General features: G+C 47.7%; 1 protein-coding gene across 1 annotated transcript in view; it reads left to right on the top strand.

Annotated features, from left to right (window-relative positions):
• GALNT2 (polypeptide N-acetylgalactosaminyltransferase 2) overlaps nucleotides 1–25,627 on the top strand; it is a 183,489-nt gene that overhangs the window by 95,617 nt on the left and 62,245 nt on the right. The window contains exons 2-3 of the mRNA XM_021696126.1: nucleotides 1,394–1,487; nucleotides 22,332–22,485. Of these exons, the coding sequence (XP_021551801.1) occupies nucleotides 1,394–1,487; nucleotides 22,332–22,485 (248 nt within the window). The remainder of the gene's footprint in view (nucleotides 1–1,393; nucleotides 1,488–22,331; nucleotides 22,486–25,627) is intronic.

Below are 25,627 nucleotides of genomic sequence, written 5' to 3'. Positions count from 1 at the left end.
TTAATACATTTGTTAAAATGCAGGATAAAATCTTCAAAATCCCAGCACTTGAGGCACTTGAAGGACTGAGGCCTTGTGACAGTTGGGTGGGGCTAGGACTGCCAGGGCACAGGAGGGTTCCTCACCAGCCCACTCTTTCTGCAGTGGGGTCATCCTCCCGGGTGCCCCCACCCATCATTTCCATGGTGACCAACCTAGCTGCGTCACTGAGAAGGCAGCTGAAGGAAAAGCTGGCCTCAAGAGGGAGGAAGCTTAGGCATGGTTTCTCTTTAATTCCTGTACCGTTTGAGTAAAAATGCAGATATTGGCAAAGCAAGTTGCATTTGGGAAAAATGTCTGATTTGGCCCAGCTCCTGAGGATTGCCCTCCTTGCAGAGCTCACTTTACATTTTGAAGAGCCAAAATGTCTCCAGTGGTCAGCTTTTGCACAACACGCAGCCCATGCTGGTCCAGAGGAATGCTAGCTGGACAGACCTGTGCGGAACTGATCGGGTTGCCCCCAAGGGAGGGCTTAATGCTGCAGATCATCCCAACAGCATCTGCTCGGGAGAATGGCCAGTCGACGGTGCTTGGCTCACAGACGTCTGTGTAGGAAGATGACTAGCCATGGGACATTTCTGATCTGGGTTATATACAGAAGCCTTTCTTCCTTCATTCGCAGAAGTCAGATTCCAAGTGGTTGAAAAGTATATTTAGCTCTGTGGTCATGGAGATGTTTTTTAGTTTGATTTAATGTTGATGGATTAGAGTAAATTGTTTGTGCAGATGAGCTGAATAAATTCTGCCAGAGCTTATATCTTATTCTGGTTTCACATTAAACCCTTACTTTACAGCTCTGTTCCATTGGCATTCTTAATAGAGTAAGCCCTAGGAAAAGCTTGGCTGGTCCTTTCTCCCTCCACTGTTATTCAGTGGAATTAAATCATTTAGCAACCTCAGAGGAGGGCTCCAAGGGGCCTGGAGGGAGAATCGTTTCCTAGGGTGTTCTTAAACCATCTAAGATGTCTGGAGAGCTACCCTGATTTTAATGGCTTTAATTTAACCACTATTGAATTATTTTATTTAATCTACTTTCCCCATCTCCCTTCCCTACCTTCGAAGATCCACAGAGCCCTGGGAATTTCCGGAATATTTCCTTCCCATAGATATGCAGTGCAAATATAAAATGAAGAGGGAAGCGGAAGTCTTCCTTCCCACTCCCACACTTTTCTCCCCTCACGTCTCCACTGTCTGAGAAGTCCCGGGATGCAGGTCCTGGAGATGGGAATTCTCTCTCTCATCATTTGCATCCCCGGGGCCACTGGCATTGTAACACTTAACTGTTTATTGACCTGGTGAATGCAGGTGTGCTTGAAAAATGGATCAACTCATTTGGTGTCTTTGTTCCCCTTAGGAGGACTGGAATGAAATTGACCCAATTAAAAAGAAAGACCTTCATCACAGCAACGGGGATGAGAAAGCACAAAGCATGGAGACCCTTCCTCCAGGTACTGCAGCAGCCCCTGGGGACCCGTCCAGCCTTGGGCTGGTGGCTGGTGGCTAGTGGCTGGGAAGTCCTCTTGCTCAGAAACTGAATGAGCTGAATGTGGCCTATGGAGCCTGCGGGATAGAGAATGGATTTCATAGGGCTGCTGGAGACACTGCCCTATAGCAATGTTTTGGGGACTTCCTTCAAGCCCATTAGTGGGTGGTGAAATAAATTTACTAGGAGATGACCAAAATTTGTTGAAAGAAAAAAAATAGAATAAAATAGAAAACACAAGATAGTATATCAGTTCACAAGTTTTTTTGAAAGACTAGTTTTTAGAGCAGTTTTAGGTTCACAGCAAAATTGTGTATAAAGGACAGAGATTCCCATATACCTCCTGCCCCTACACATGCACACCTCCCCCAGTGTCAACATATCCCACCAGAGTGGCCCATTGCTACAATCAGGGTACCAACATTGACACATCACAGCCACCCAGAGTCCATAGTTCATATTAGGATTCACTCTTGGTGGTGTACATTCGGTGGGTTTTAACAAATGTACAGGGACATGAATCCACCATTACAGTATACTACGGTGTAGTTTCACTGCCCTAAACATCCTCTGTGTTCCGACTCTTCATCCCTCCCTCCCCCCAATCTCTGACAACCACAGATCCTTTTCCTGTCTCCATAGTTTTGCCTTTTCCAGAATGTCATATAGTTAGAATCAAACTACTGTATGTTGCCTTTTCAGATTGGCTTGTCTCACTTAGTAATGTGTAATGGAGGTTCCTCCATGTCTTTTCGTGGCTTGTTGGTGTATTTGTTCTTATCACTGAATAATATTCTGTTGTCTGAATGGGCCACAGTTTATCCATTCACCTACTGAAGGACATCTTGGTTCCTTCTAAGCTGTGGCAGTTGTGAATAGAACTGCTATAAAGAACTGTGTGCAGGTTTTTGTGTAGGTGTACGTTTTCAGTTCATTTGGGTAAGTACCGAGGAGTAAGACTGCTGTCTTCCAAAGTGGCTGTACCATTTTGCATTCCCACCAGCAGTGAATGAGAGTTCCTCTTGCTCCACGTCTTCGGCAGCATTTGATGTTGTCAGTGTTTTTAATTTGAGCTGTTATAACAGGTGGGAAGTAGAATCTCATTGTTTAAATTTGCATTTCCCTAGTGGTATATGATACTGAGTTCTTTTGATATACTCATTTACCCTCATTTACCCTCTGTTTATCTCCTTTGGGGAGGTATCTGTTCAGGTCTTTCACCCATTTGTTTAAGTGGATTGCTCATTTTCTTACTGAATTTTAAGCACTCTTTATATATTTTGGTTAACAGTCCTCCATCAGATATGTGGTCTGCAAATATTTTTTCTCAGTCTTTGGCTTGTCTTCTCATTTTCTTTACAGTGTCTCATTTTCTTTACAGTGTCTCATTTTCTTTACAGTGTCTTTCCTAAAACAGAAATTTGAATGAGGTTTAGCTTTATCAGTTCTTTCATGGATCACACCTTTGATGTTTTATCTAAAAAGTCATCGCCATACCAGAGATCATCTAGGTTTTTTTCCTGTATTATGTTTCAGGAGTCTTATAATAATTTGGTTTTATATTCAGGTCTGTGATCCATTTTGAGTTAATTTTGGAGAAGGGCATAAGTTTTGTGTCTAGGTTTATTTATTTGTTTATTTGTTTATTTATTTATTTATTTATTTATTGCTTGCTTGCGTGTGGTTGTCCAGTTGTTCCAGCATCATTTGTTCGAAAGACTATCCTTTGTCAAGAATCAGTTGACTATATTTGTGTGGATCCACTTCTGGGCTCCAACTTTGTTCTTTCTCTTTAATGTTGTGTTGGTTATTCTGTTTGTTTGTTTGTTGCCTTTCGTATACTTCAGAATCTGTTGATACCCACAGAATAACTTTCTGGGATTTTCGTTTAGATTGTGTCAAATTTATAGATCAAGTTGGTAAGAATGGACATCTTGACAGTATTGAGGCTTCCTACCCATGAACATGGAATATCTCTCCATTTATTTAAAGTTCTTTTTATTTTTATCATCAGTTTTAGAGTTTTGCTCGTATAAATTTTGTGCCTATTTTGTTAGATTTATACCACACTTGAGGCGCACTAAAGTAAATGGTATTGTGTTTTTAATTTCAAATTCCCCTTGTTCATTGTTCATATATAAGAAAGCAATTGACTTTTGTATATTAACCCTGTATCCTGCAACCTTGTTGTAATTACTTATTAGTTCTAGGAGTTTTTGATTCTTTCAGGTTTTCTACATAGACAGTCACATCATCCACAAACATCTTCCTTCTTAATCTATATTATACTTTTTGTTTCCTTGTCTTATTGCATTAGCTGGGACTTCTAGTATGATGTTGGAAAGTGGTACACATCCTTGCCATATTTCTGATCTTAGGAGGAAAGCTTCTAGTTTCTCACCATTAAGTATGAAGTTAGCTTTAGGGTTTTTATAGATGTTCTTTATGAAGCTGAAGAAGTTTTCCTTCTGTTCCTAGTTTGCTGAGAGTTTTTATCATGAATGAGTTGGATTTTGTTAAGTGGATTACATTAATTGATTTTCACATGTTGAACCAGCCTTGCATACCTAAGATAAATCCTACTTGGTCATGGTATATAATTCTTTTTATACATTGTTGGATTTAATTTGCTAATATTTTGTTGATTTTTGCATCTATATTCATAAGAGATATTGGTTTGTTATTTTCTTGTAATGTCCTTGTCTGGTTTTGTTATTAGGGTAATGCTGGCTTCATAGAATGAGTTAGGAAATATTCCCTCTGTGTCTATATTTTGAAGGAGAGTAGAGAATTAGTATGGTTTGTTCCTTAAATGTTTGGTAGATTTCACCAGTGAACCCATCTGGGCTCAGTGCTTTCTGTTTTGGAAGTAGATTTCTTGTAGATAACATACAGTCAGTTGGGCCTTGTTTTTTGATCTATTCTGACAATCTCTGTCTTTTAATTGGTGTATTTAGACCATTGCCATTTAAAGTGGTTATTAATATAGCTGTATTGATATTTACCATATTTGTTACTCTTTTCTATTCCTTGCCCTTGTTCCTTTCTTATTTTTGTCTTCCGCGCTTTTTTCTGCTTTCCGTAGCTTTCATTGAGCATTTTACATGATTCCATTTTTCTCTCCTATTTTTTCTCTTAGTTTTAGTGATTGCCCTAGAGTTTGCAATATGTATTTACAACTAATCTAAGTCTAATTTCAAATAGCACTAGCCCTCTTCATGGATAATGTATCTTATAACAAAATATTAAGAATTCTTCCCTCCCATTCCTTATATCATCACTGTCATTCATTTCACATATATGTGTGTACATAAACATATATATAAGCATACATAATCAAATACGTGGTTGCTATTATTATTTTGAACAAACTGTTATCTATTGGATGCATTAAGATAAGAAAACTAGAGTTGTCATTTTACCGTCACTTATGCCTTCTCTGATGTTCTTACTTTCACTCTGGAGATCTGAGTTTCTGCCCTGTATCATTTTCCTTTTCTCTGAAGAGCTTCTTTTAATAGATCTTGCAAGGCAGGTCTACCGGCAACATATTGCCTCAATTTTTGTTGTCTGGGAAAGTCTTTATTTCTCCTTCACTTCTGAAGATTATTTTCACAGAGTATAGAATTCTAGGTTGGTCTTTTTTTTTTCCTTCTTAACACTTTAGATATTTCATTCCACTCTCTTCTTGCTTGCATGGTTTATGAGAAGTTGGATAGAATTCTCATCTTTGTTTCTCTAAAGCTGTTTTCCCCCCTCTGTCTTCTTCCAAGAGTTTTTTAAAAAATCATTAATTTTCTACAGTTTGAATGTGCCATGTCTAAGTATGGTTTCTGTTTTTATGTTTTCTGTTTGTTTGTTTATTTTTGTTATTTATCCTGCCTGATGTTCTCTGAGCTTCCCGGAGCTGTGTTTTGGTGTCTGACATTAATTTGAGGAAATTCTCAGTCATTATCACTTCAAATAATTCTTTCATTCCTGTCTCTCTTCCTTCTCATTCTGGTATTCCCATCACATGCGTGTGTACACTTTTGGTAGTTGCCCAACATTTCTTGGATACTCTGTTGTGATTTTTTTCAGGTTTTATTATTATTATTTTTTTAATCTTTGCTTTTCCATGTGGAGGTTTCTCTTGTCTTATCCTCAAGCTCAAAGATTCTTCCATCAGCTGTGCCCAGCCATTAGCGCCATTCTTCATTTCTGTTAAGTGTTTTTGATCTCCAGTAATTCTTTATGATTTTTTTAATGAGAATTTTCATCTCTCTGTTTACATTATTCATTTGTCCTTCCATGTTGTCTACTTTTTCCATTAGAGCTTTTAACATATTAATTATAGTTGTTTTAAATTCCTGGTATGATAATTCCAACATCCCTGCCGTATCTGAGTCTGTTTTGACGCTTGCTTTTCTCTTCAAACTATGTTTTAGCCTTTTAGTATGCCTTGTACGTTTTTCTTCGGCACTAGGTATGATGTGCTGGGTAAAAGGAACTCCAGTAAATAGGCCTTTAGTGATGTGGTGATAAGTTCTAGATGGGGAAGGGATTTTAAGACATATATGAAGAGGGAGGGGGAAGCCATAGTCATATGATAGGTCTGTGCCCCTGGGCTGTCAACTTCACAAATGCTTCTCAGTTCCTCTCCCATAGAGGTAGGACAGGGTGGCCAGAGGTGATTAAAAAGGAGTATTCCCCTTCCTCCATGTAGAAGGCTAGGGGCAGGCTGGAGTTGAGTATTTTCCTTTCCCCAGGTTGCTTAGGCTCTGATAAACTCCCAAAAGGTTAGCTGTGGTAAATAATTTCTCTTGCAGGCAGGCCTTGTTAAGAACAGAATGCTCTGGCATATTTCAAAATGATTCTTTTTCTTCTCCCCCTGCTGGAAGCATGAAGGGATCTGTCTCCCAGTATTCATGATGAGAAACCGAGTTAAGCTTCTGGAGGTAAAACTCACAGAGGCCTGGGGGCCCACCTGTGGCTGATGCCCCTGGAGTTTTTAATCTCTTGGGCTTGTCCACAGTGACCTCCTGCTGTTCATCCACTACAGTTCAGGTTTTGTTATCCAGACAAGGTTCCCCCAGAGGTTGCTGCTCCAGTAAGCTGTGATTCTTTATATTCACCTGTTGGTCTCTCCAGTTTTTAGAGTAGCAGGGTGCTCTATGATCTCACTTCTCTGAGCGAGCTAAGAAGAGTTGTTGGTTGATTTTTTTGCCTTGTTTAGCTTTTTGCTTATTATTAGGATGGAGTGATGACTTCCAAGCTCTTTACACACTGGACCAGAAACTGGAAGTTGGTTCATGGAATTTTTACTTTGATGGTGACCAAGAGTTTGTATATTCATGTTTCTTACTGAGGTTGGATAAGCATCACCCCGGGGAGTATAGGCTCTCCTTTGTCTACACCCTTCCCATTGTCCCAGATGCACTAGACGGGAATGTGTACATGCTCCCATTAGATGTATCTATTAGGGTGGCCCCGTCTCTTCTTCCCCAACTCTTGGATGAGTCATGTAGCCTGAGCCACAGTTCCTTCCTATGTAAAATAGGCATTACCCACGCAGTGGGGAGCATCTGAATGGAATACTTAGCTAATAAGCTTTTCTTTATTATAATAATAGGATATGCTTCTACTGTGTGGATTAATGAGAGACTTCCTGTTAAACAAGTGTTCTAGTGGATTTTAAGACATATATGAAGAGGGAGGGGGAAGCCATCTTCACAGCATATACTAGAGTCATACTCTAGTTACAATCAGTTCAGTGTGGCATTGACCCTGGCTTTCATGTTTTCAGCTGTTATACAGTTGATTTTCTTCAGAGATAGGAATGTACTGATTTTCCTCTTTTTTGAGTTATTACTAATAACTTTTGATGAAGGCACCGTGTCCTTTTATTTTTCCAAAGGATTTTATCTGTTTTCGTTGTGACCTTTTTTTCTCACTAAATCAGCATACACATGAGTTTTTCCTTTAGAAGTTATTTTGCTATGATTAAGAAACATATTTTCCGCAAGAATGATGGGCACTGCCAGAATTTTTTGGTCTGCAAGGAACCACTGCTCATCGCACTTTCCACTGTGTAAAGTGGGTTGCTCAGAAACTCAGTAGCTTCCTGTGTTCTAGGTGTTGGATATCTAGCAGTTGTAGACAGATGGGTGGGAGGAGGCAGCATGAAGCTGAATATAGGAGCCTGGTGTTTTCCAGCATGGCCACAAAACCCACTGACAGATGTAAGAGCCAGATTAAAGATAGCAGTGATGCCCCCAGGCAACGGCACCAACTTCTTTGACCAAACACCCTATTAGCAAAAAACATTTTGAGTATATCTCACTCTCCCTCTATCTTAAAATACTCCTAGATTAAACACGTATTACCACACTAATTTATTGATGCATTCCAAAACATATTTTAAATATGATATTATAAAGGATTAGGAAAAATACTTGAAAATCTCTACCATTTCTTTACCCCAGAAGGGTGTCTTACATGTCCCCACTCTGGACACCTCTGCTCATGGGTCAGCCATGGCCACAAAAGCCCAGGTTATTGTTTTAACTCAATTTCCTGTCCCAGCCCCGCCTACTTAGGGTAGAATCTGGAATTTCAATAAAACATGCCAGCCAAGTCACTGTGGCCGAGGGGAGGCCTGGACGCTAGGGTCCCGGCCTTCAGTTTCTGTTGGAAGCTCAGTCACACATGTTCCCATTCATGGGGCTTGAGGTGCACAGACCAAGCTGCACCCTGAGCCAGGGCATAGCTGAGAAGGGTTTTGTGAGCACTGTGCAGGAGCAGAACCACAAATGTGAGTGCCAGCAGCCGAATTTATAAACAACCGCATCCAACGTTTGCCTTTTAGAGACCTGTGATTTCCTCACCAAGTTCTCCAGTCGAAACCTAGTCCATGAAGGAGGTCTGGGACTTGGGGTGAGAGATCTGGTCAACATCATCTTTCACTGCCTTTTATTTCTGCTGTCATCAGGGAGACCGGGTGCGGTTGGGAAGCGGGCTGCTCCTGACCTCACTCAGGTCATGCGGGCCAGGAGTCCTTCTGTGGAAGTTCCCTAAATTCAGCAGTCACTCCGTGAATCCTCCATTTACCTCCATAGAACTGCACCTTGTCTGCGTCACGGGCAGCTTACAAGTCCGATGGTTCTCCGCCAGTTGGCTAAAGAAAGGAGGGAGTGCTTTGCTTTCTTTGCTCCCAAGGTGGGTGTCCTGGTGCCCTGCAGAGGAGGCCGTGGTCATGCTCATGGGGAGAGTCCTGCTAACCCCCGCGCCCCATGCTGCCAAGGAGTCCACTGGCTTCAGAGAGGGAACACAGCATTCTCAAGTGGACACATTCTTCTAGGACGACTGCTTTCTAGAAGTGGAGAAGGAGCTGCAAGATTCGTGAACCCCTGAGCACATTGGGCTGGCACTCCCCATGTCCTTTTTCCAGTGTTTTTGCCATTTCTGAAATAGTGGCGCGTAGCAACTGGAACGTGAGAGCGGTCTTCGAGGAACATAGGGCTTGGGGACAAGGACAGGGCAGCACCCTGAGCAGGGCACTGGGGCTCAGGGCTCAGCACCGCCCCCAGGCATCGGGCCTTAGAAAAATAGTGACTGTTTTGTAGTTCCATTTTCCTCCTATGTAAAACAGAGACACTTTCTCGCTGAGATCCCTTGATTCTGTTGTTTTAACTCCATCTTTCTGTTGCCTTTCAATCTCTCTTCCCAGATTAGAATCACTAGTCACACTGCCTTGGAGATGGGGTAAGAATATGTCTTCGTGTTCTTGCCTCTGTCCTTGCAGATTTCATGTCTGGACTGGAAGGCCTTTGGCCCTGAGGTTCCAGGACCAATTCCTTCCATTTCAGCCCCTGAAGTTTCTTTTTGGTGCTGATTTTCAAAGTGTTGTTTCAAACAGAGTGGTTATTTGTTGATTTTTTGTTTTTTGAAAATCTGATGGAGACGAATTTTATCTTTTCTCCCCCTCTGGGTACAGAGAAAGCTTTCTGCTTTGAAAATTAGTCTGTCCCAGTAATTGTCCCTCCCTTGTCCTCTCCTCTTGTGTCCTCAGCTTCTCTGGATCTGACTGATGATTAGCAGGCAGGATGGACGATGATCCAGGACGATGAAGAACAGAGGCCGGCCACGGGTGGAAAGGCCCAGGTCTGTCTTTGAGGCTGGCTGAGGATGAGGTCTTTCGTAGGGCGCTCTTGTCCTTCAGATGGTGACGTGTCCTTTAAGAGCAGATTCTCTTTTTGCCTTTCTGAAACCGTGGTGTCATTCTCATGTTCCATTATAACCTCCTGTAAGGGGGCAAGGCCTCGGAGAGACATGGATAGAGAGAAGGGAGAAGTCCTGATTACATTTTGGCTTGTCTGGGAGGTCCCCCCCATCCGTCGCGGTGTCTTCTCCCATCCCAGCCCGGCCCACTGTTGCTTCATTACCCAAGTCAGTTGATTTCTCAAAACAGAAATTGCTCATGTTCACGCAAAGATGAATGACATGGGAATGGCAAAATGTGTAATAGAACCTCAATCCCGGTGTGAATTGCCGTGGATGCTAATGGAAACGTTTTAGTTTTTCTGCTTCCCACCTGCCCGAAGAAAGATGAGATGAACCACTTGTGTATTTATTCAGCATTGCTGCAGAGTCGGGACAAATGCTCCCCTGACCTTTTCTCCTTCTGAGGAATTTATTGGGCTCCAGCATTGTGCGTTTTTTTTTTTTTAATCGTGGTAAGATACACGTAACATAAAATTTACCATTTTAACCATTTCTAAGCATACGGTCGAGCAGCATTAAGCGCACTCACACTGTTGTGTGACCCTCACTCCATCCCTCTCTAGAACTTCCTCATTTTCCAGACTGGAACTCTGTCCCCATGAAACACTAACTCCCGTTCTCCCTCCCCCAGTCTCTGGCCGCCACCATTCTACTTCCTGTCTCCGTGAACTTCTCTCCTCTCGACACCTTATGAGATAAATGGAATCATACGGTACTTGTCCTTTCATGACTGGCGTATTTCACTCCGTGCAGTGTCCTCGGGTTCATCCATGTTGTAGCCTGGGTCAGAGTTTCCTTGCTTCTTAGGGCCAAACACTCGTCCCCTGTATCTCTCTGCACCACGTGCCCTGCGAGCCACACTGTCCGGGGAGCCCTGTGCGACAGCCCTGGGACAGCGAGCTCTGTATGCCTCGCTGTGACCCAGGCCCGAGGTCCAGAAGAGAATACATGGCTGATAATCCTTCGGGGAAGCATCTTTTTTAAAAACAAGCAATATGCTATTTGTGGAACATTTAAGAAATTCAGATAAGCAAAAATAAGATTATTCACACGTAATTCTACCGCCCCAAAGTAACCCATGTGACTCTGGCACGGCCCATTCCTCCGCACTCGTCCTGGGCATATAGCCAGGCACCTGAATAAGGTGAGCCAGTGTCTGCATCCAGATGGGCCAGGCCAGGTGCAGGAGGCCTGGGGCCCTAGACACAATGTCTGAGTCAGCTCTGGGGCTTTTCAGTGTTTTCATGAGTTCTTAAAAACATACCGAATAGTCCACCAGGCGAGTAACACTGCTAAGGATTTGGGGGATTAGCTGGGAAGTCTACTCACACATGCTCCTCTCTCCCGGTAATAGCACCTCAGGGTTCTCCCCGAGTCTGTCATGGAGGACGCCTCCTGCCTCCCTCCTCCTCCCGGGATGGCTCAGGACAGGCCACAGGCAGCCCCTACCAGCTGGTTACATCGACATTTTTATACATGCAGCACCACACTGGACTTGTTTCTTCTGGGTATTCTATCATAAACACCTCCTCATGTCCCGAAATACTTCCTGTACTGCATTTTTAATGACAGCAATGTACCCATTACCTAGCTCCTTGAACTTATCCTGTTTTGTGGAACTTGTAGAGGGTTTCCAGCAAACATCCATTGAGGTGAATCTCTATATGCCCTCAATTACTTCCCTGAAATAAATCCCTAAAAGAGAAACTCCAGGGTCAGTGGCAAGGCATGTGTTTAAGGATTTTTTTATATCAATTGCCAAATTGTTTTCCAAAGAAGGGGGCCTGTTTCCTTGCACCCTAGCCAGCGTGAAAAAACAAACCTTCTAATGTCCTTCCCCCCTCCTTCCAACAAGTAAGAAAAAAAAAAACAAGGACATCAATCAGGTCAGTAGCCAGAAGTGTGATAAAGCTATTAAAGTAAAATTGTCTGAAGCTTTCTTAGTGGAACTCAAGCGTCCAGAACAATTCAGATGGTGTCTAGAGCTCTCCGTGCTGGCATGCCACACCTGAACTCCTCTGTTCCGCTCCGGGCACAGGGTTTTCCGAGATGCTCATAAGCTGAAGTGGGTCCAGATGATGTGACTCAGATGTGAGGGGGCCGGAAACAGCATCTGATGAGGAGCACTTAAAATAACGGCATGTTTTTACAGAAGGGCTTAGAAGGGGAAAATGGAATCGTGATGTCCAAATAGTCGGAAGGCCGCCATAGAAAAGAGGCTGAAGTCTCATGTTTTTCTTTTTATTTGAGACTCTGGAGAGTGGAAGTCACAGGCAGGCAGTTTTTGTTAGTGGATAAGGAAGCGTGGGCCAGCAATTCTGGCTCCTCTTGAAACGATGACTTCTCCATCACTGGAAACTCCTAAGCAGTGGCTGCATGCTAGGGGTTGTGATGAAGAGATGTTCCCACACTTGCAGAGAAATACCTTCCCTGGTTCCTTCGGACTCTGATCACAGAGGATGTCAGCATTCAAGAGATGGGCACGTGGCTGCCACTCAGAGACTCCATCGCACCAGCCACCGGGTCAGGGGCGGGGCTGGGGAAGTGAGAGGGTGCTTGCCAGCGGAAGTGGGACCTGCCCAGACCTGTTGGGTGCCTTTGGTGCTGCGCCAAAATTCCTTTAAAGTGAGTTGTTGGCCAGTTGGGAAGAGAGAGACCTGGGTTTGCATCATGGTACCATCATTTTGCACGTTAGCCTCTAAGTCTCAGTTCCCCAATCTGTAAAATGGGCACAGTAATAATACATATTTTCCAGGGTGATTGTGTGGTGTGGATTGAGTCTGGGTGAAGTGTCTGTCCTGTGGTACTGGTTAATAGGCTCCCTCTTTCTCCACCTGTACCTTCTTTGCATCAGCTTCCATTCTGTTCGCTTTGATACTTCTACTAATAGTCGGAATAAAATAGGTGATCGGTAGAGACCAAGTACAACAAACTAGATTAATTATAAATTAGACCACTGTCCCTTAGAGGAAACATGAAAAGTTTCCATTTAAAATTTGGAAAAGAAATACATGAATTCAAGCCAGGGGTAGACCTCTCAATGCAAAGCAGAACTGCTTCGTGGTGTTTTTATAGTTATTTTGATGGCACCAGTCATTTTAAATGAATTAAGGGTCCTTACCCTATAACATCTGATTTTTTTCCTTTTATTTTCATTAAGTGATTAAAGAACTTTTAATCTCTTCTTTGAATTTCCTCTTCTTTCGTCCTTAAAAATGAGTTGTGTAGGATTTCTTATTCCAGGAGACAGTTTCTCATGGGTGAGCAAAATTTCCTGCCATACCAGCTATCCAGTGACAAAAAATAATAAAGTATTATTTACATGTCTTTGTCATTTAGTTGGATATATTTGCTTGCAGTCCCAGCCTTGCCCTGGTCTCCTCTTTCATGTTGTAGCATTATGACCTTCTAGAGGAACAATATTAGGGATTTTTTTTTCTCTCTCTCTTAAGCATAGTAAAATTACATTCCATTTGAGATCAACCAGGAGGTTAAAATAAATCTGAGGACTTTGTCCTTTGATTTAAAATACATTCTATTTCCCTTCTTGGCTGCTTTCCCGGAAGAGGCTACTCTGTTTTATACAGACTAGCTTTCAATTTGTCGAAGCCATCCTTCCCGGGGAGGATTTGAGGGCAGCACTACAATATGGCACAGCCGTGGTAGCCCCCCAGGATCCAGAAGCCTCCTGCCCCCGCCCGCACCCCCCCAATGCTGGCCCAGCGGGACCCACGCCGGCCCAGGCACTTTCCTTCCCCTCGTACACCTGTCCTCGGGGACACACGGCAGCACAGTCAGGCTCTGCCAAAGGACCATCCCACCTGAGGTCGCTGATGTGGAGACCCCGTGGGTATGTCCCCGGGCACTCGGGTTTTCATGTGTTTTGTGGTATTAACCCTTTGAAGGTTCGTTTTCATAGATGGACGTCATTGTTGCCTTAAAGATGAGGCTTAGTGAACAGGAAGTTTTTAAGAAAGAAATGACGTTGTTTGGAAATGTGGCATTCTTTTAAATTAAATTTAACTGAAGCGAGTCATCCAAATGCAAGCAGTTCCCTGGTTAGGAAAGTGTCTTTTCCAAAAGATCAGTCCTGGGTTGGGTATTAGGAGCCTAGACCGAGCTTTTCTGTGGAAGTGCCGTCCCGGGTGGCACTTCGGACCCCCGCGGTAGCTGGAACGGGCCCCGGCCTCGGGCCACAAAGCAGGGCCTCCCGTGGGCCTCAGAACCTGTGCGGCCCACAGCCTCCGTATGGGCCCCACGGACCTCGTGTGCTTCTGATCGCCAGCTGGCCTCTCTGCCCGAGGGCTGCTGTGTCGTTCTGCAGCGTGGACGAGGTCGGGGTGGGGAGGGGGGTGGGTGGGAGTCAAAGACGGGAAAAGAAAACAGGAAGAAGTTGTTGGGCCTGAGGTCGGCGTGGCCGGGGAGCAGATGATAATGGCTGCAGGGTGGGCAGGGGCGCGTCTGCGGCGTGGACCAGCAGGGGCGAGTGGCAGGAACTTGTCTTGTCACTACCAACCTTGGGACGCCTTTCCCGCGGGGGCCGCGAGTGGAGACTCGTGGGGCCCCGGTGGGCAGTCTGGTCCGTCCCTTCAGGTCCGGGCTCTTCTCCCCCAAGGCGGTTGCCCTGGGCCTCACCCTCCCCCATCTCTGGACCCTGTTTCTTGTGGTTGGAAGGGTAGAAGGGGACTGGCCCCCATTGGGAGGCCTCGGGGTGTTGATCCGAGGGCGCTGGGTGGGGAGTACTCTCGCTCCCTCTGGCCGGTAGCTGGCCCCTCCCTGGACTGGCCTCCGCTGCCCGCAGAGACCAGATCAGGCAGGAGAGGAGGGCCAGAGTTCCAGCACCCCCGTGGATCTGTGGGAGTGGCCACAGAACGAGCTGAGGCTGTGTGCAATGCCCCGGTTGCAGAAGGCTCCTTTTGTGGGATACTTCTTTGCATTATTAAACATGCACTATGTGGCAGGTTCATGGCTGGGCCCCTGCCTGCAAGCAAAAAGAGCAAACAAACAAGCAGACAAGCCAACAGACCAGGCAGCAGAGCTGCAGGCAGGCGATGTGAGTGAGTGTGCAAGGCACACCCGAGGTGTGCCCGGGCCTGCGCAGGGGGCTGGGGGGCGGCCGCAGAGGGAGGCAAGCCCTGCCCCTGTGCTCAGAGCTAGGGTGCCAATGGGAGAACGCGGAGCTCATCCCTTTCTATTTGGTTTCCGTCGCCTCTTTCTAGACCCCGATGTCCACACTGGAAAGGGTGCACCTGACGCGGTGAGGAGGGATACTGCAGGCGGAGCTGGGTGAAGAGGTGCTGAGCACTCCTGTCAGACCACTTTAATGAACGCGTCCCCAAGAGCAGACCAACACAGAGACAGGCACCGTGAGGACCCATGGGCGTCTGCAGATCCCGCTCTGCAGTTCCTGGGGAAGGGCAGGGCACACACGGTCGTCTCTATTTTCAAGGGTGGACTTAGCTCCTTCCTTGGCAGAATTTTGAGTTCAGTTATTAGAGGGGAGGAGGTTTGTGGCAAAGCTGTGGTTGGAATGGAGCTGTGATTGAGGAAGAGGGAAGAGGAATGCTGTAGCGAGAGGCCATAGCTGGGGACACCGGGAGGGCCTCTTGGAGGAGGTGGCCACATTGAGAAGCAGCCCCACCTTGCAGTGTTATGACACCTCATTTGTTCGTACACACAGCACGGGCTGTGCGCAGATGGGTGGGAGGCACGGTTTAGTAAGGGTTCACAGGTAGACTGTAGAGGTACAGAGACGAGGCCTACAAGAATGGGAATGGGATCTCAGCCATAAACAAGAGGTGCCACACTGGGGGCCTGGGTTCTGCTGTGGCTCCTCATTGAGGAGCAGGACAGGCTGGGGGCGGACAGCAAGGCCGTGCACACTGGAGGAGAGCAGAGACCGCCTCACAGGTTCAGGGCCCACGGGCACTGGGCTTAGAGAAGAAAAGATGCGCTTCTGGGGACCTGGGACTCATCCTCAGGTGCAGGCAGGGTCTTCCTGAGCAGGGAGTTGAGGGGGCAGGTGTTTGGGGGATCATTTACCCCCCTCTGAGCATCCATCCTTCCCACAGCCAGAATCACTTCCGGGAGTGCAAATTTGGTCAGCACTCACCTGCTCAAAGATTCTGTGCTCCCCGGAATGTGGAGAATACTGTTTGAGCGCTTGAGCCAGGGCTGAGACTCAGGGCTGGGCACAGACTGGCCTTCTCCTCTCCTGTCATCCCCTGTCTTCACACCCCCTCCCCTTCATCCTGTTGCATCTTCCAGTACAGCCCTCCCAGGGCCTGGCAGGCTCCTACTCATGCCTCAAGACACAGCCCAAATGCCCCTTCTTCAGGGCTTTTTCTGCCCTTGGGTTACAGGCTCATCCCATCTTGGCCACATGGCTCGTTGGCACTCCTTTCCCACAAGGTACGTGTGTGTAGCTCAAGGGCAGAGGCTGCATTCCTTCTTGTGTGCTTGCTCAGGGTTGGCATTTTCTCTGTACTGGCCCGTTCCACACAACCTGGGGAAAACAGAAGGCAGTGAATGTTTTCTCCAAAATTGAGAACTTCCTTACAGTAAGTTTGCCCAAAATAGAATGGCTGTCTTATGCAGTGAGCAGTTCCCCGGGACTGCATATGTGAACAGGAACAAGATGCTGAGCTGGCCCTTAAAAGAGAGTCTTCCAACTGTCAGATGTGACAGGGTGGGTTCTGGGCCTCACCAGGAAATGGGAAGGTAGAAATGGGACCAGAAACCCATTCCCACCCTGTCCCGCACACACATGGCCTTCCCAGGTGGCCCAGTCCCTCCCTCCGCATCCCCCTCTGAGCAGAAGGAGGGCGTCTGTGTCTGCGGCTGGCCCCCGCCGGCCCTCAGGGTAGGGTGGGGGCAGGACAGAAAGGTGAAGGGAGGCACCCCCTGGCATGCAGGGTAGGCTGCTGGGCGCTGTGCTTCCTGCCCACAGTCCTGGGGTATCTGTCATGTAAGAAATTTGAAAATAATTTAAGTGAGAAACTGAGGGGCCTCGCTGATCATGGTATAACTGACAGTAAAACTAATATTATCTGAAAATAGGCCACTCAGACTCCCGTGTTCCAGCCTGGGCTCCATCCTGACCGTTCTCTTCCGGGCAGTAACACCCACGCTTCCGAGCCAGTCTTCCCTCCCCTCTCCCCTGCCCCACCTTTGAAATGTGATGGCATCACATTGTCCCCCTCCCTGAAGCAAGCAGAGACCGACATTGTGTTGATTATTTTTTCCAAGTGTTCCCTGGGCACTGCAGGTGGGGATGGAGAAATAGAGGTGCGGACACAGGTTAACTTACCAGTGGCCCCCCTTTTCTCTTTTCGCGGGTACCAGCGGTTAGAGGCAGAAGGTGGGCTGCAGGGAAGGGTGAACTGCCTTCTCCTGCATGTTCTGGCCTCTGCTCACCTGGGCAGGTGTCATGCTCACCTGGGCAGGTGCTCACAGGAACCTTGGAAGGCAGATGAGGCTCCCCCATCCAGTGCTTCCCACTCATTCCCCAGGGTCGGCTGCAGAGGTGGGACACCCAAGGGAAGCCGTGGAGGGGCCTGGTGGGCCCGGCGGCTCCCAGCGACCCTCCCCAGTGAGGAGCCAAGGTAGGGGTTACATCAGCAAAGTGGGGGTAATTGTGTTCGTGTTTGGCCAGTTCTGCCTGCGAAGTCAGTTAATGTTGGACGGTAGTCAGTGGCTTAGGAACTATTATTGCTGTCATGGCTTCATTTATATTTCATCACAACTTCAGAGGTGGAATGTCGTTCTGCTTGCATACAGTCCTGAGGGTCAGGAGGGGTGGGGGGACTGAGCTCACGCCGGGGTCTCGGGCCCGGGGCCTTGCCCCTCCGGGCTGCTCCTCTGCTCAGGTTCCGTGAGCGCCAGCTGTGGACCTCCAAGCCCCATCCATGAACCCAGCATTGGTGCGGGACCACCGTTGACGCCGCGTCCTCAGTTTTTCTGCGCAGCGAGCGACGATCCGCCCGGCGGGCTCACCGGGACAGCAGTGTCAGCAGACGAAGGGAAGGAGCCGCCGTCCGGCCCGGGTGGAGGGCGCTTCTCAGACATGAGTGTCAGCTGCCCGAGGATGCCACTCCTTAGAGCCAGTCTGAAGTTGTGTTCTTCGGGCCAGTGTGCAGGATTTGGGTTGCTTTTTCAGGATCAGCCTTGGGTGCCTTAGACCCAGGTGGAGACCATCCATAGCAGATGGGTCAACAAGTGTGTGCGTGCAGTGCGCATGGGGTGCTGGGGTCCGTGGGTGAGAAATAGCAACAAAACAGGAGATTCGGCTCTGGGGTGAGGAGCTCCTTCCCAGTCCAGCTGGGAGGGGCAGGCATGTGCCCGGGGTGATGGGAGGCATGTGGGGCAGCATTGGAAGCTGCCTGCTTCTCCGAGGAGCTTGACCTTGAAGGGCAAGCTTGACCTTGAAAGGCAAGGTGGGCTTGGGCTGGCTGTATGTGTTCACACGGGGTGGGGATCCTCCCCCAGACGCATCAGGCACAGACAGGTGCCTCGTCCTACCCGCACAGTGACCATCAGGAAGAGTCTCAGGTTTACAGAATCATAGGTTTCGACACTCCCAAGGCCACATAGTCCCTCCTTTCCAGAGAAGTCCATCTTCTGGAAATCAGTTTCTTCATCAATATTTTCTTAACCTCATTTAATAAAAGAGCTGTTTTCACCGGCCTTCTTAGGGTAATATCTGCTTTCTGCTGTCGTGTTCTTTAACTGCAGGCTGTTTTCCCATCGTCTTTGGGCATGAAGCTGGTTTCTGGCTTCTCCTCTAACATTTTCTATCTCTGGGGTATTTCCTGTCCACTGCTTCTGCCTAGCCAAGTGCACGGTCACTAGATTTGCATGTATTTCTGTGTGTTTGTTTTCTAAAGCTCTTAATTTGCAAGGCTCTTTTCTACAAATTTTAAAGAGGCAATAGAAGTGCAAGATGATATATGAATGGCATTTTTTAAAAGTCAGGATATTCAGACATTATATCTACTGTTTGGACTATTTCTCTCCAACCTGTAACTTATGCCCCTCCTGTTCTGGGGTCTTCCCTTGCTGCCCGGAATCGGACTGGGGCATACGTCCCCTCTGGGAACCCTGCTCTCTTTCCTGCCTCTGCCTCTTCAGGCAGCTCCAACCTGAGGAATTCTATATAATACAGAAATAACACCTTTCTATAATGGTTCTTTAGCTCTGCGTTTTTCAAATTACGGGTTGTGACCCTTTATTAGAGGATCTGTCACACCCACGTAAGAAAAACAGAACAGACTAGATTTTCATTGCATTTGTGTGTGTACATGCATGTCATGACATCTGGGACAGGAGAGAAAAATGTGCGTCCTTTAGTCAAACATATTCGAACGTCCCTGCTGGGTTCCAACATACTGCTAAACTTTTATGGAAGAGAAACCAGTTACAATCTGTCTCCAGGAAATGGTCTTATGCCGTGGGAAATTTAATTGTCACAAGTCAAGGCAGAGCCGCCAGGAGTCCTGGTGAAGATGTTCCCGAGTCGGCAGCAGTCACGGTGGGCTGCCTCTGAGTGGGTTCCTACCATCTCTGGAGGATGGCTTCTCCTCTGTCACTCCTACTCATTGTTCAGATCTCAGCCCAGGTGGGCCTTCCCCGGGGAAGCCTTCCCTGCTCCCCCTGTCTGCATCAGTTTCCTCTGTTAGATGCCTCCATAGAACTACAATTCTTGCCATCAGGACACCTGGCTCAGTTTTTAATGATACATTGATTAGGATGGTCATTTTATTGATTGTCTCCCTCCATCTTCTAGAACATGACCTCCACAGGACAAGTCTGGTTTTGTTCATTCAGGAGCCACTGCGATGCCTAGCATATAATCCACACCTAGTATAAACCAGTGGCTTGGGGCCAAGTCCCCACAGTCGACTGACATCAGGCATCCCATAAAACCCTCTGCTGTGCTCAGGTCTTCTCCAGAAAGGGGGCAGGGGTCTGATAGCACAAGATGCACAGGTGGGATCGAAGCCCCAGGAGCTCAGCAGAGGCCTTGGTCTTTAGCCACTGCTCTTTCCACACATAGACCCACACCGACCGAGAGTGAGTGGACCTCCTTCTTCCTGTCCCCAGTGCTCCCAGTGAGGCTCACGTAGAGCATAAGCAGAATTAGTGATGGAACATCCACATGGCTGTGGTTGGGGCTCGACAGTTCCCAGTTCCATCGTTACAAGCTACTAATTGCAGTAAAGAACATTCAGGCCATTAAGCATTAGTGGGAACCAGCTCATTTAGATTCCATAGTAAGTGTTGCACGTATAGATTTTAGCTGAGGCTCTGATTTGTGTTAGTCTGAGCACAGGTGGGTGGTTTTTCCTCCTCTATCCTCAAGAGTCTGTGAGGGGGAAGGCAGAAAGGTGGGGAGAGAGGAGGATCGATTAAGTATTTCTAGGGTTGCCTTAGCATGAAAAACATGTTTCCAAAAAAAATGTTTTGGAAACATTTTATTTTAGGTGGCAGAAAATGCTAACCCTCTGGCTGGCTCCCATGACCAGACATTTATCGGGGGACGGCATAGTCACAGCCAGAGAGCTTGTGAGTTTTGAAACTGCTTTTCCATTTGAGAGACTGGACCTTTGTGACCCCAAGCATCATTTCCATGGCAACCAGCTGCGATGAGATGGGGGGTTTTGACCTCGCAGGACATTTGCAAGAAGCAGATGAGCTTTTAGATGGAAAATTTACTGTATGGCCTTGAACAGATCTCCTATAAGTGAATCTCAGTTTCCTCATCTCTGAAATAGAGAAAGGAACCGGACATTCTTTTGATTGTATGTGGAGAGATCCATGTTGGAAAAGCATGTATGTAGGTATTGTTGATCTTTACTTAACCAACCCAACCAACGTTTGACGTGAGGCAGAAGAGCTATGGCCCGCACACATTGGTCTGTTCTGGGTAGCTGTCAACAGGCCTGCTTTCACCTCTCTGACCAGCACCTCAGTCTTTGTTAAACTGGCTTCCTGGCTGGTCCTGGACAGGCGAGCTCACTGCCACCCCAGGGCCTTTGCACTGCGGTTCCCTGAGTATTTTCTTATGTTCTTCCCGGAGGGCTGTGTGGCCCACTCCCTCCCTTTGTCTGGGTGTTTGCTCCAGGTCACCCTCTTAGAGGGCCCCATCAGACACCCCATATGAAACAGCAACCCCCGAACGGTCTGCCCCTTCGTTCCTTTTCTTCACAGCACTGTGACCACCCGGAACTTCATGAGCTTCATGGGGCAAGGCTGTTATCATGGTTTTCTTTCTGAGTTTGGCTTGAATTTGCTATACCTACCAAACTGGCACATAATAGGCCATTAAATCCTCATGAAGAGCCTTTTTTCATTGTTTTAAATGTATTTATCTTTAGGAAACTGTTTCAAGTTTCAAAACTTGACCACGATCATGAACGTAGCAAGTGGCAAGCAGCCATCTAAAGCCGGGGTGGCCCTCAAGTCCTGATTTCTCTTTGCTTTCCGCCTCTTTCCCTCTGCGAGCTGATGCCTTCGCATGCTTCCCCAGGTTCTGCCCTCATTACGCCCAGGCTTGTGCAGGCTCGCCCCACGCCGCAGCACTCTCTTTCTTCTAGATCCCAGGCTACTGCCAGCAGGCACTGGCACCAGATCCTAGTAAGTGCTCCCCACTCCACTGCCGTGTTCCTGGAGAACCCCGTACTTGGCCTTCTAGAGCGGCGGCTGCATATCCGATCATGAGTCAGGGCGCCGCACGCGTGGACCGGCCACCATGCCTCCGTTCCCTCTGGACGCGTGTGCTAGGAGGTGTGTGTGGTAGGAATATCTTCGCTCACCCCCTCGTGGGGACACACATGGCAGCCACTCCAAGAAGAATCCCTGAGGGAGTCTCACCAAGGGGTGTTCTTGGGGGTATTATTCCTTGTTGAAACATTTATTTCTGTGGGGCACCTGGGTGGTCCCGTCGGTGAAAGCATCTGACTCTTGGTTTCGGCCCGGGTCCTGATCTCAGGGCCGTGAGTTTGGGCCCCGCACTGGGCTGCACACTGAGCACGGAGTCTGGCTGGAGAGTCTTCCTCTCCCTCTGCCCCTCCCACTCGTGTGCATGCACTCTCTCTCTCTCTCTCAAAATAAATAAATAAACATTTTAAAAAAGACATTTATTTTTGAGTTACCTGACGTAACACGATGGGATGCCTTATGTTGAATTTGGACATTATCTTTTTCACCATATCTGAGGTGCTTTGGGGCATCACCATAATCCCTGGGCAGGTGGGACAAGCAGATGAAAATCTCCCCTCTTACCGTGCTTACGTATACTTCGGTGGGCAGAGACTGTTATTCACTAGACAACACCTGAGGTCCAAGTCTTTAACTTCCCTGTTGCAAAGTGTCCAACATATGGACATGATGGTGCTTGCTCGGGCTGTTCCCGGCTAGTTTGTCGATGACAGTTGCTGGGAGAGGAAAGCCTGGGCACTTATCCCTAAGGTAGCACAGTTCCTGTGGTGTGTGCTGGCCGTGCTGGGCTCATTTCCCGATCCCACACCCTCTGCTCTGCTTCTTGCAGGAAAAGTGCGGTGGCGGGACTTTAACCAGGAAGCTTACGTCGGAGGGACAATGGTCCGCTCCGGGCAGGATCCCTACGCCCGCAACAAATTCAACCAGGTGGAAAGTGATAAGCTGCGGATGGACAGAGCCATTCCTGACACCAGACACGACCAGTAAGTACGGAGCTGGATGTGGGCCCGGGGCTTCACTTGTTTCCCCACAGCCCAGTAAGTAGCTTTTACTGTGCCACTAACATTTTTCTGTTCCTCCGGGCAGCTGACCGTGTGTTGTGTCTTTTACGGGGTGGCAAAGCTAGGAAAAATTCTGAGGCACACGGCAAGGGGACCTCACCCACAGGAAGCGACAGGCCCATTTGGGATGGGATTCCAGCGTTGCAGATGCCCCGAGGCAGGATCTGGAGGCTGTGGATTGCTGGCCAGAGCGTGGGAGTCAGCAGGAGAAGGTTGTGTTACTGGCCTCATGTTCACTCATCACTTGTCATTTCTAAAATCCATCCACACGCACAAGGATTGGTTCCCATTTTTCACGACCTCATTGGAAGGAAGAAAATGGGAATGCTTGCTTATTAGGACAGTGTAAGTCGGAAATGCTGTAGGGAGTAGAAAGGGGAAAGAGATGGCCTAGCAGGGTAGGTGTGAAATTGAGACAAGAGGCACAGGGTGACCTCTGACCACAGTAGGAGCTCTTGTCTGCGTCCCTCTATTGATTCTTCAGGGCTCTGGGACCTAAGGGTGGAGGGCACCCTAGGGTTTACCAGGCTCGGCCAGCGAGGTCTCTGGCCATACGGACATGTGCTCGCCACCACTTACGAGGGGAGTGATATCCCTAGCCCTACTCTTACCTCTAAGCCTTGCTGGTAAGAACCTCTGATTGGGAGGCTGTTCCCACAGGCTTCGCTCGGGACTCGCCTTGTTTCAGATTGTTAAAAAAACAAGCAGCTGCATTTGGAGGCCAGCTGCTTTCCTGGGTGTTGGGTGGGCGTTCCTGCTCACTGAGTAACTTAGGGAGTCAGTCCTCTGTCAGGGCTGGCACATCGTGGATGCACATCTACTGCAACTCAGACGCTGTGTTCGGGACCTAGGATTCCAGTCGGAAAAGTCTTGGCCTGTCCTGGCGGGTGGGGGATGACAGGTGCACCAGGAAGCAAAGGGATGCAGTACCCTGAGGCTTGGACAGTCTGTTCCAAATCAATGCATTCGGGGCTCCCAGGAGGTGGGAAGGCCAGGAAAGGCCCCAAGGAGGGGTGGGTCCCGAGCTGGAGGCCTCCAGAAAGAGGGTCAGGGACACGACTGTGACAGGCTGCACTGGGCTTCCCAGGAGCCAGCCAGGGATCCGATTGCTCTGGATGTGCGTCCAGGGATTGACAGGAGGGTAAGCTGATGAGCGACGAAAGTCAACGAAATTACACACAATAAAGTTTGCCCTTATTTTGTGAGGTAGTAGCGTATGTGGAAAGTATTTTTCTTCTCTCCTCCTGAATCTCAGGGGAACTTGACTTAACTGTGTAGGTACTGGTTAACGGCCAGTGCTCACTCCCTTAACAGGTCTCTTTGCGTTCTAGATAGCTCTGTTCACCCATAGCAGTGCATAAGGATGTAGATTTACAAGTCTTTGGACTGGGGAAGTAAGCATGCAGTGTGTGTGTGATATATTTAGTATACGAAACATATGATCGATATGTAAATGTATGTGATATTAAAATCCTACCATTTTTCTAAATCCAGTCCAGGAGACTGCTTAATATCTCCTGTGATCCATTCATTCTTCTTCAAGGGCAGTCCTGATGCTGCGCTCCTGGTTAAAGTCAGCATGGTTAACTGTTTAACACCCTCTCTAAAATAGGGTTTGCTGACCTGTGGATCCAAGGACCCCGGGGAGGCCACATGGAGGCTTTGGGACCCTGAAAGTCCCGAAGCTGTGTGTACCGTCCAAAGGTGTGGACATGCCTGCCTGTCTGGGGAGAGGTACCTACACAGTTAAGTCAAGTTCCCCACCACCATCCATCCCCAGGCTAAATGTGCCAAATGCTCTTTGGGGTGCCCTCACGCCATCCTCCGGACTCGTGGCGCTGGACACAAAGGTTGTCCTCATTGCACGGAGAGGAAACTGAGGCTCCTGCTGTGTTAAAACTTGCCCAGTGATTAGGAGCAGCCGACTTAAGGCCAGAAAGGGGCAGTGTGGCTTTTCAGAGGGGCTTGGCCTAAACCCGAGAGAGCGGTTAAAGTTCTAGCAGAATCTAGCTCCGAAACCCTACCTGGTGACTGGAATCGACTGTTTGGAATCCTGTCTCCGTGAGATGGTGCTCACGTCACTGCACCACTTGGGTATGAGTGGTTTTTCTGCTGTGGCTCTTCCTCCACAGACTTTTCCTTCGAGCTGCGAGAAAGTTTGTCTTTGGTGACGGCCCATCAGTGTGTGGGCTGTGGTTCTGCCAACACTACCAGCCCCTTGAAAGTCCCCCAAACTATACATAGACAGACATGGCTTCTTTTCAGTTTTTGAGATAGGAGTTTGTCCAAACGGTTGTTTGACTATTCATCTCATGGTGGGATGTGTTATAGGTGGGGCTAATTTGAGTTCCAGCTACTGTGTCACGTTCATTTGCATGTGTTAAAGGAACAGCTGGGACGCCTTCCATGTTTGTTTGACTTCGGCTAAATTAAAGTCTGCCCAAGTCCGTCAGATGCCTGGAACCGAGCCAGTGTGCTATCCTCAAAGTGTGAGCTCGAGGAGAACTGCTCGGATTAAATGTCAGGTTAAGGAGATCAAGTTACCTCTGTGAATCCCCCCACCCCCCACCCCACCGTTCCTCTAATAAAGAACGATTAAGGCATTTGACCTTCCACACAGATGTCACTTTTTTGTTTGTCTCTGCAGTATCCGCCTTGGTCTAGGATTATGGAAACGTTTGGATTCAGTCTTCACTTGGAATAAATCTGAAAGCAATGCACGTGGTTAATTAAGGACAAGGTTTTTGGAGTCACGCAGATCTTGGTCACAATCCCAGACTCTCCAGTTCTTAATTCTGTGGCCTTTATCATTTATAAGATGATGTCACACGATCACCTCTGGTTACTGTGAGGATTAAGCAGAATGTTCACAAGGGCTGGTTCCTCCTCCCGCGAGATTTTGTGCGAGAGCCACATCAGTGAGGCGGCCCTTGACCTTGACTGCCTCCCCTAGGAATGCAGCCTCCTGGCCCCCATGCCAGCATTCCTAATCCCCCACGCACTTGATTTCTCCATAATTCATATCACCACCTACACACCATGCGTTTGACTTATTTACACGTTC

This window comes from Neomonachus schauinslandi, chromosome 6, assembly GCF_002201575.2.
Source record: "Neomonachus schauinslandi chromosome 6, ASM220157v2, whole genome shotgun sequence".
NCBI lineage: Eukaryota > Metazoa > Chordata > Mammalia > Carnivora > Phocidae > Neomonachus > Neomonachus schauinslandi.
Note: the sequence above shows the minus strand (reverse complement) of the source record. Positions and strands in the feature narration are given on the sequence as shown.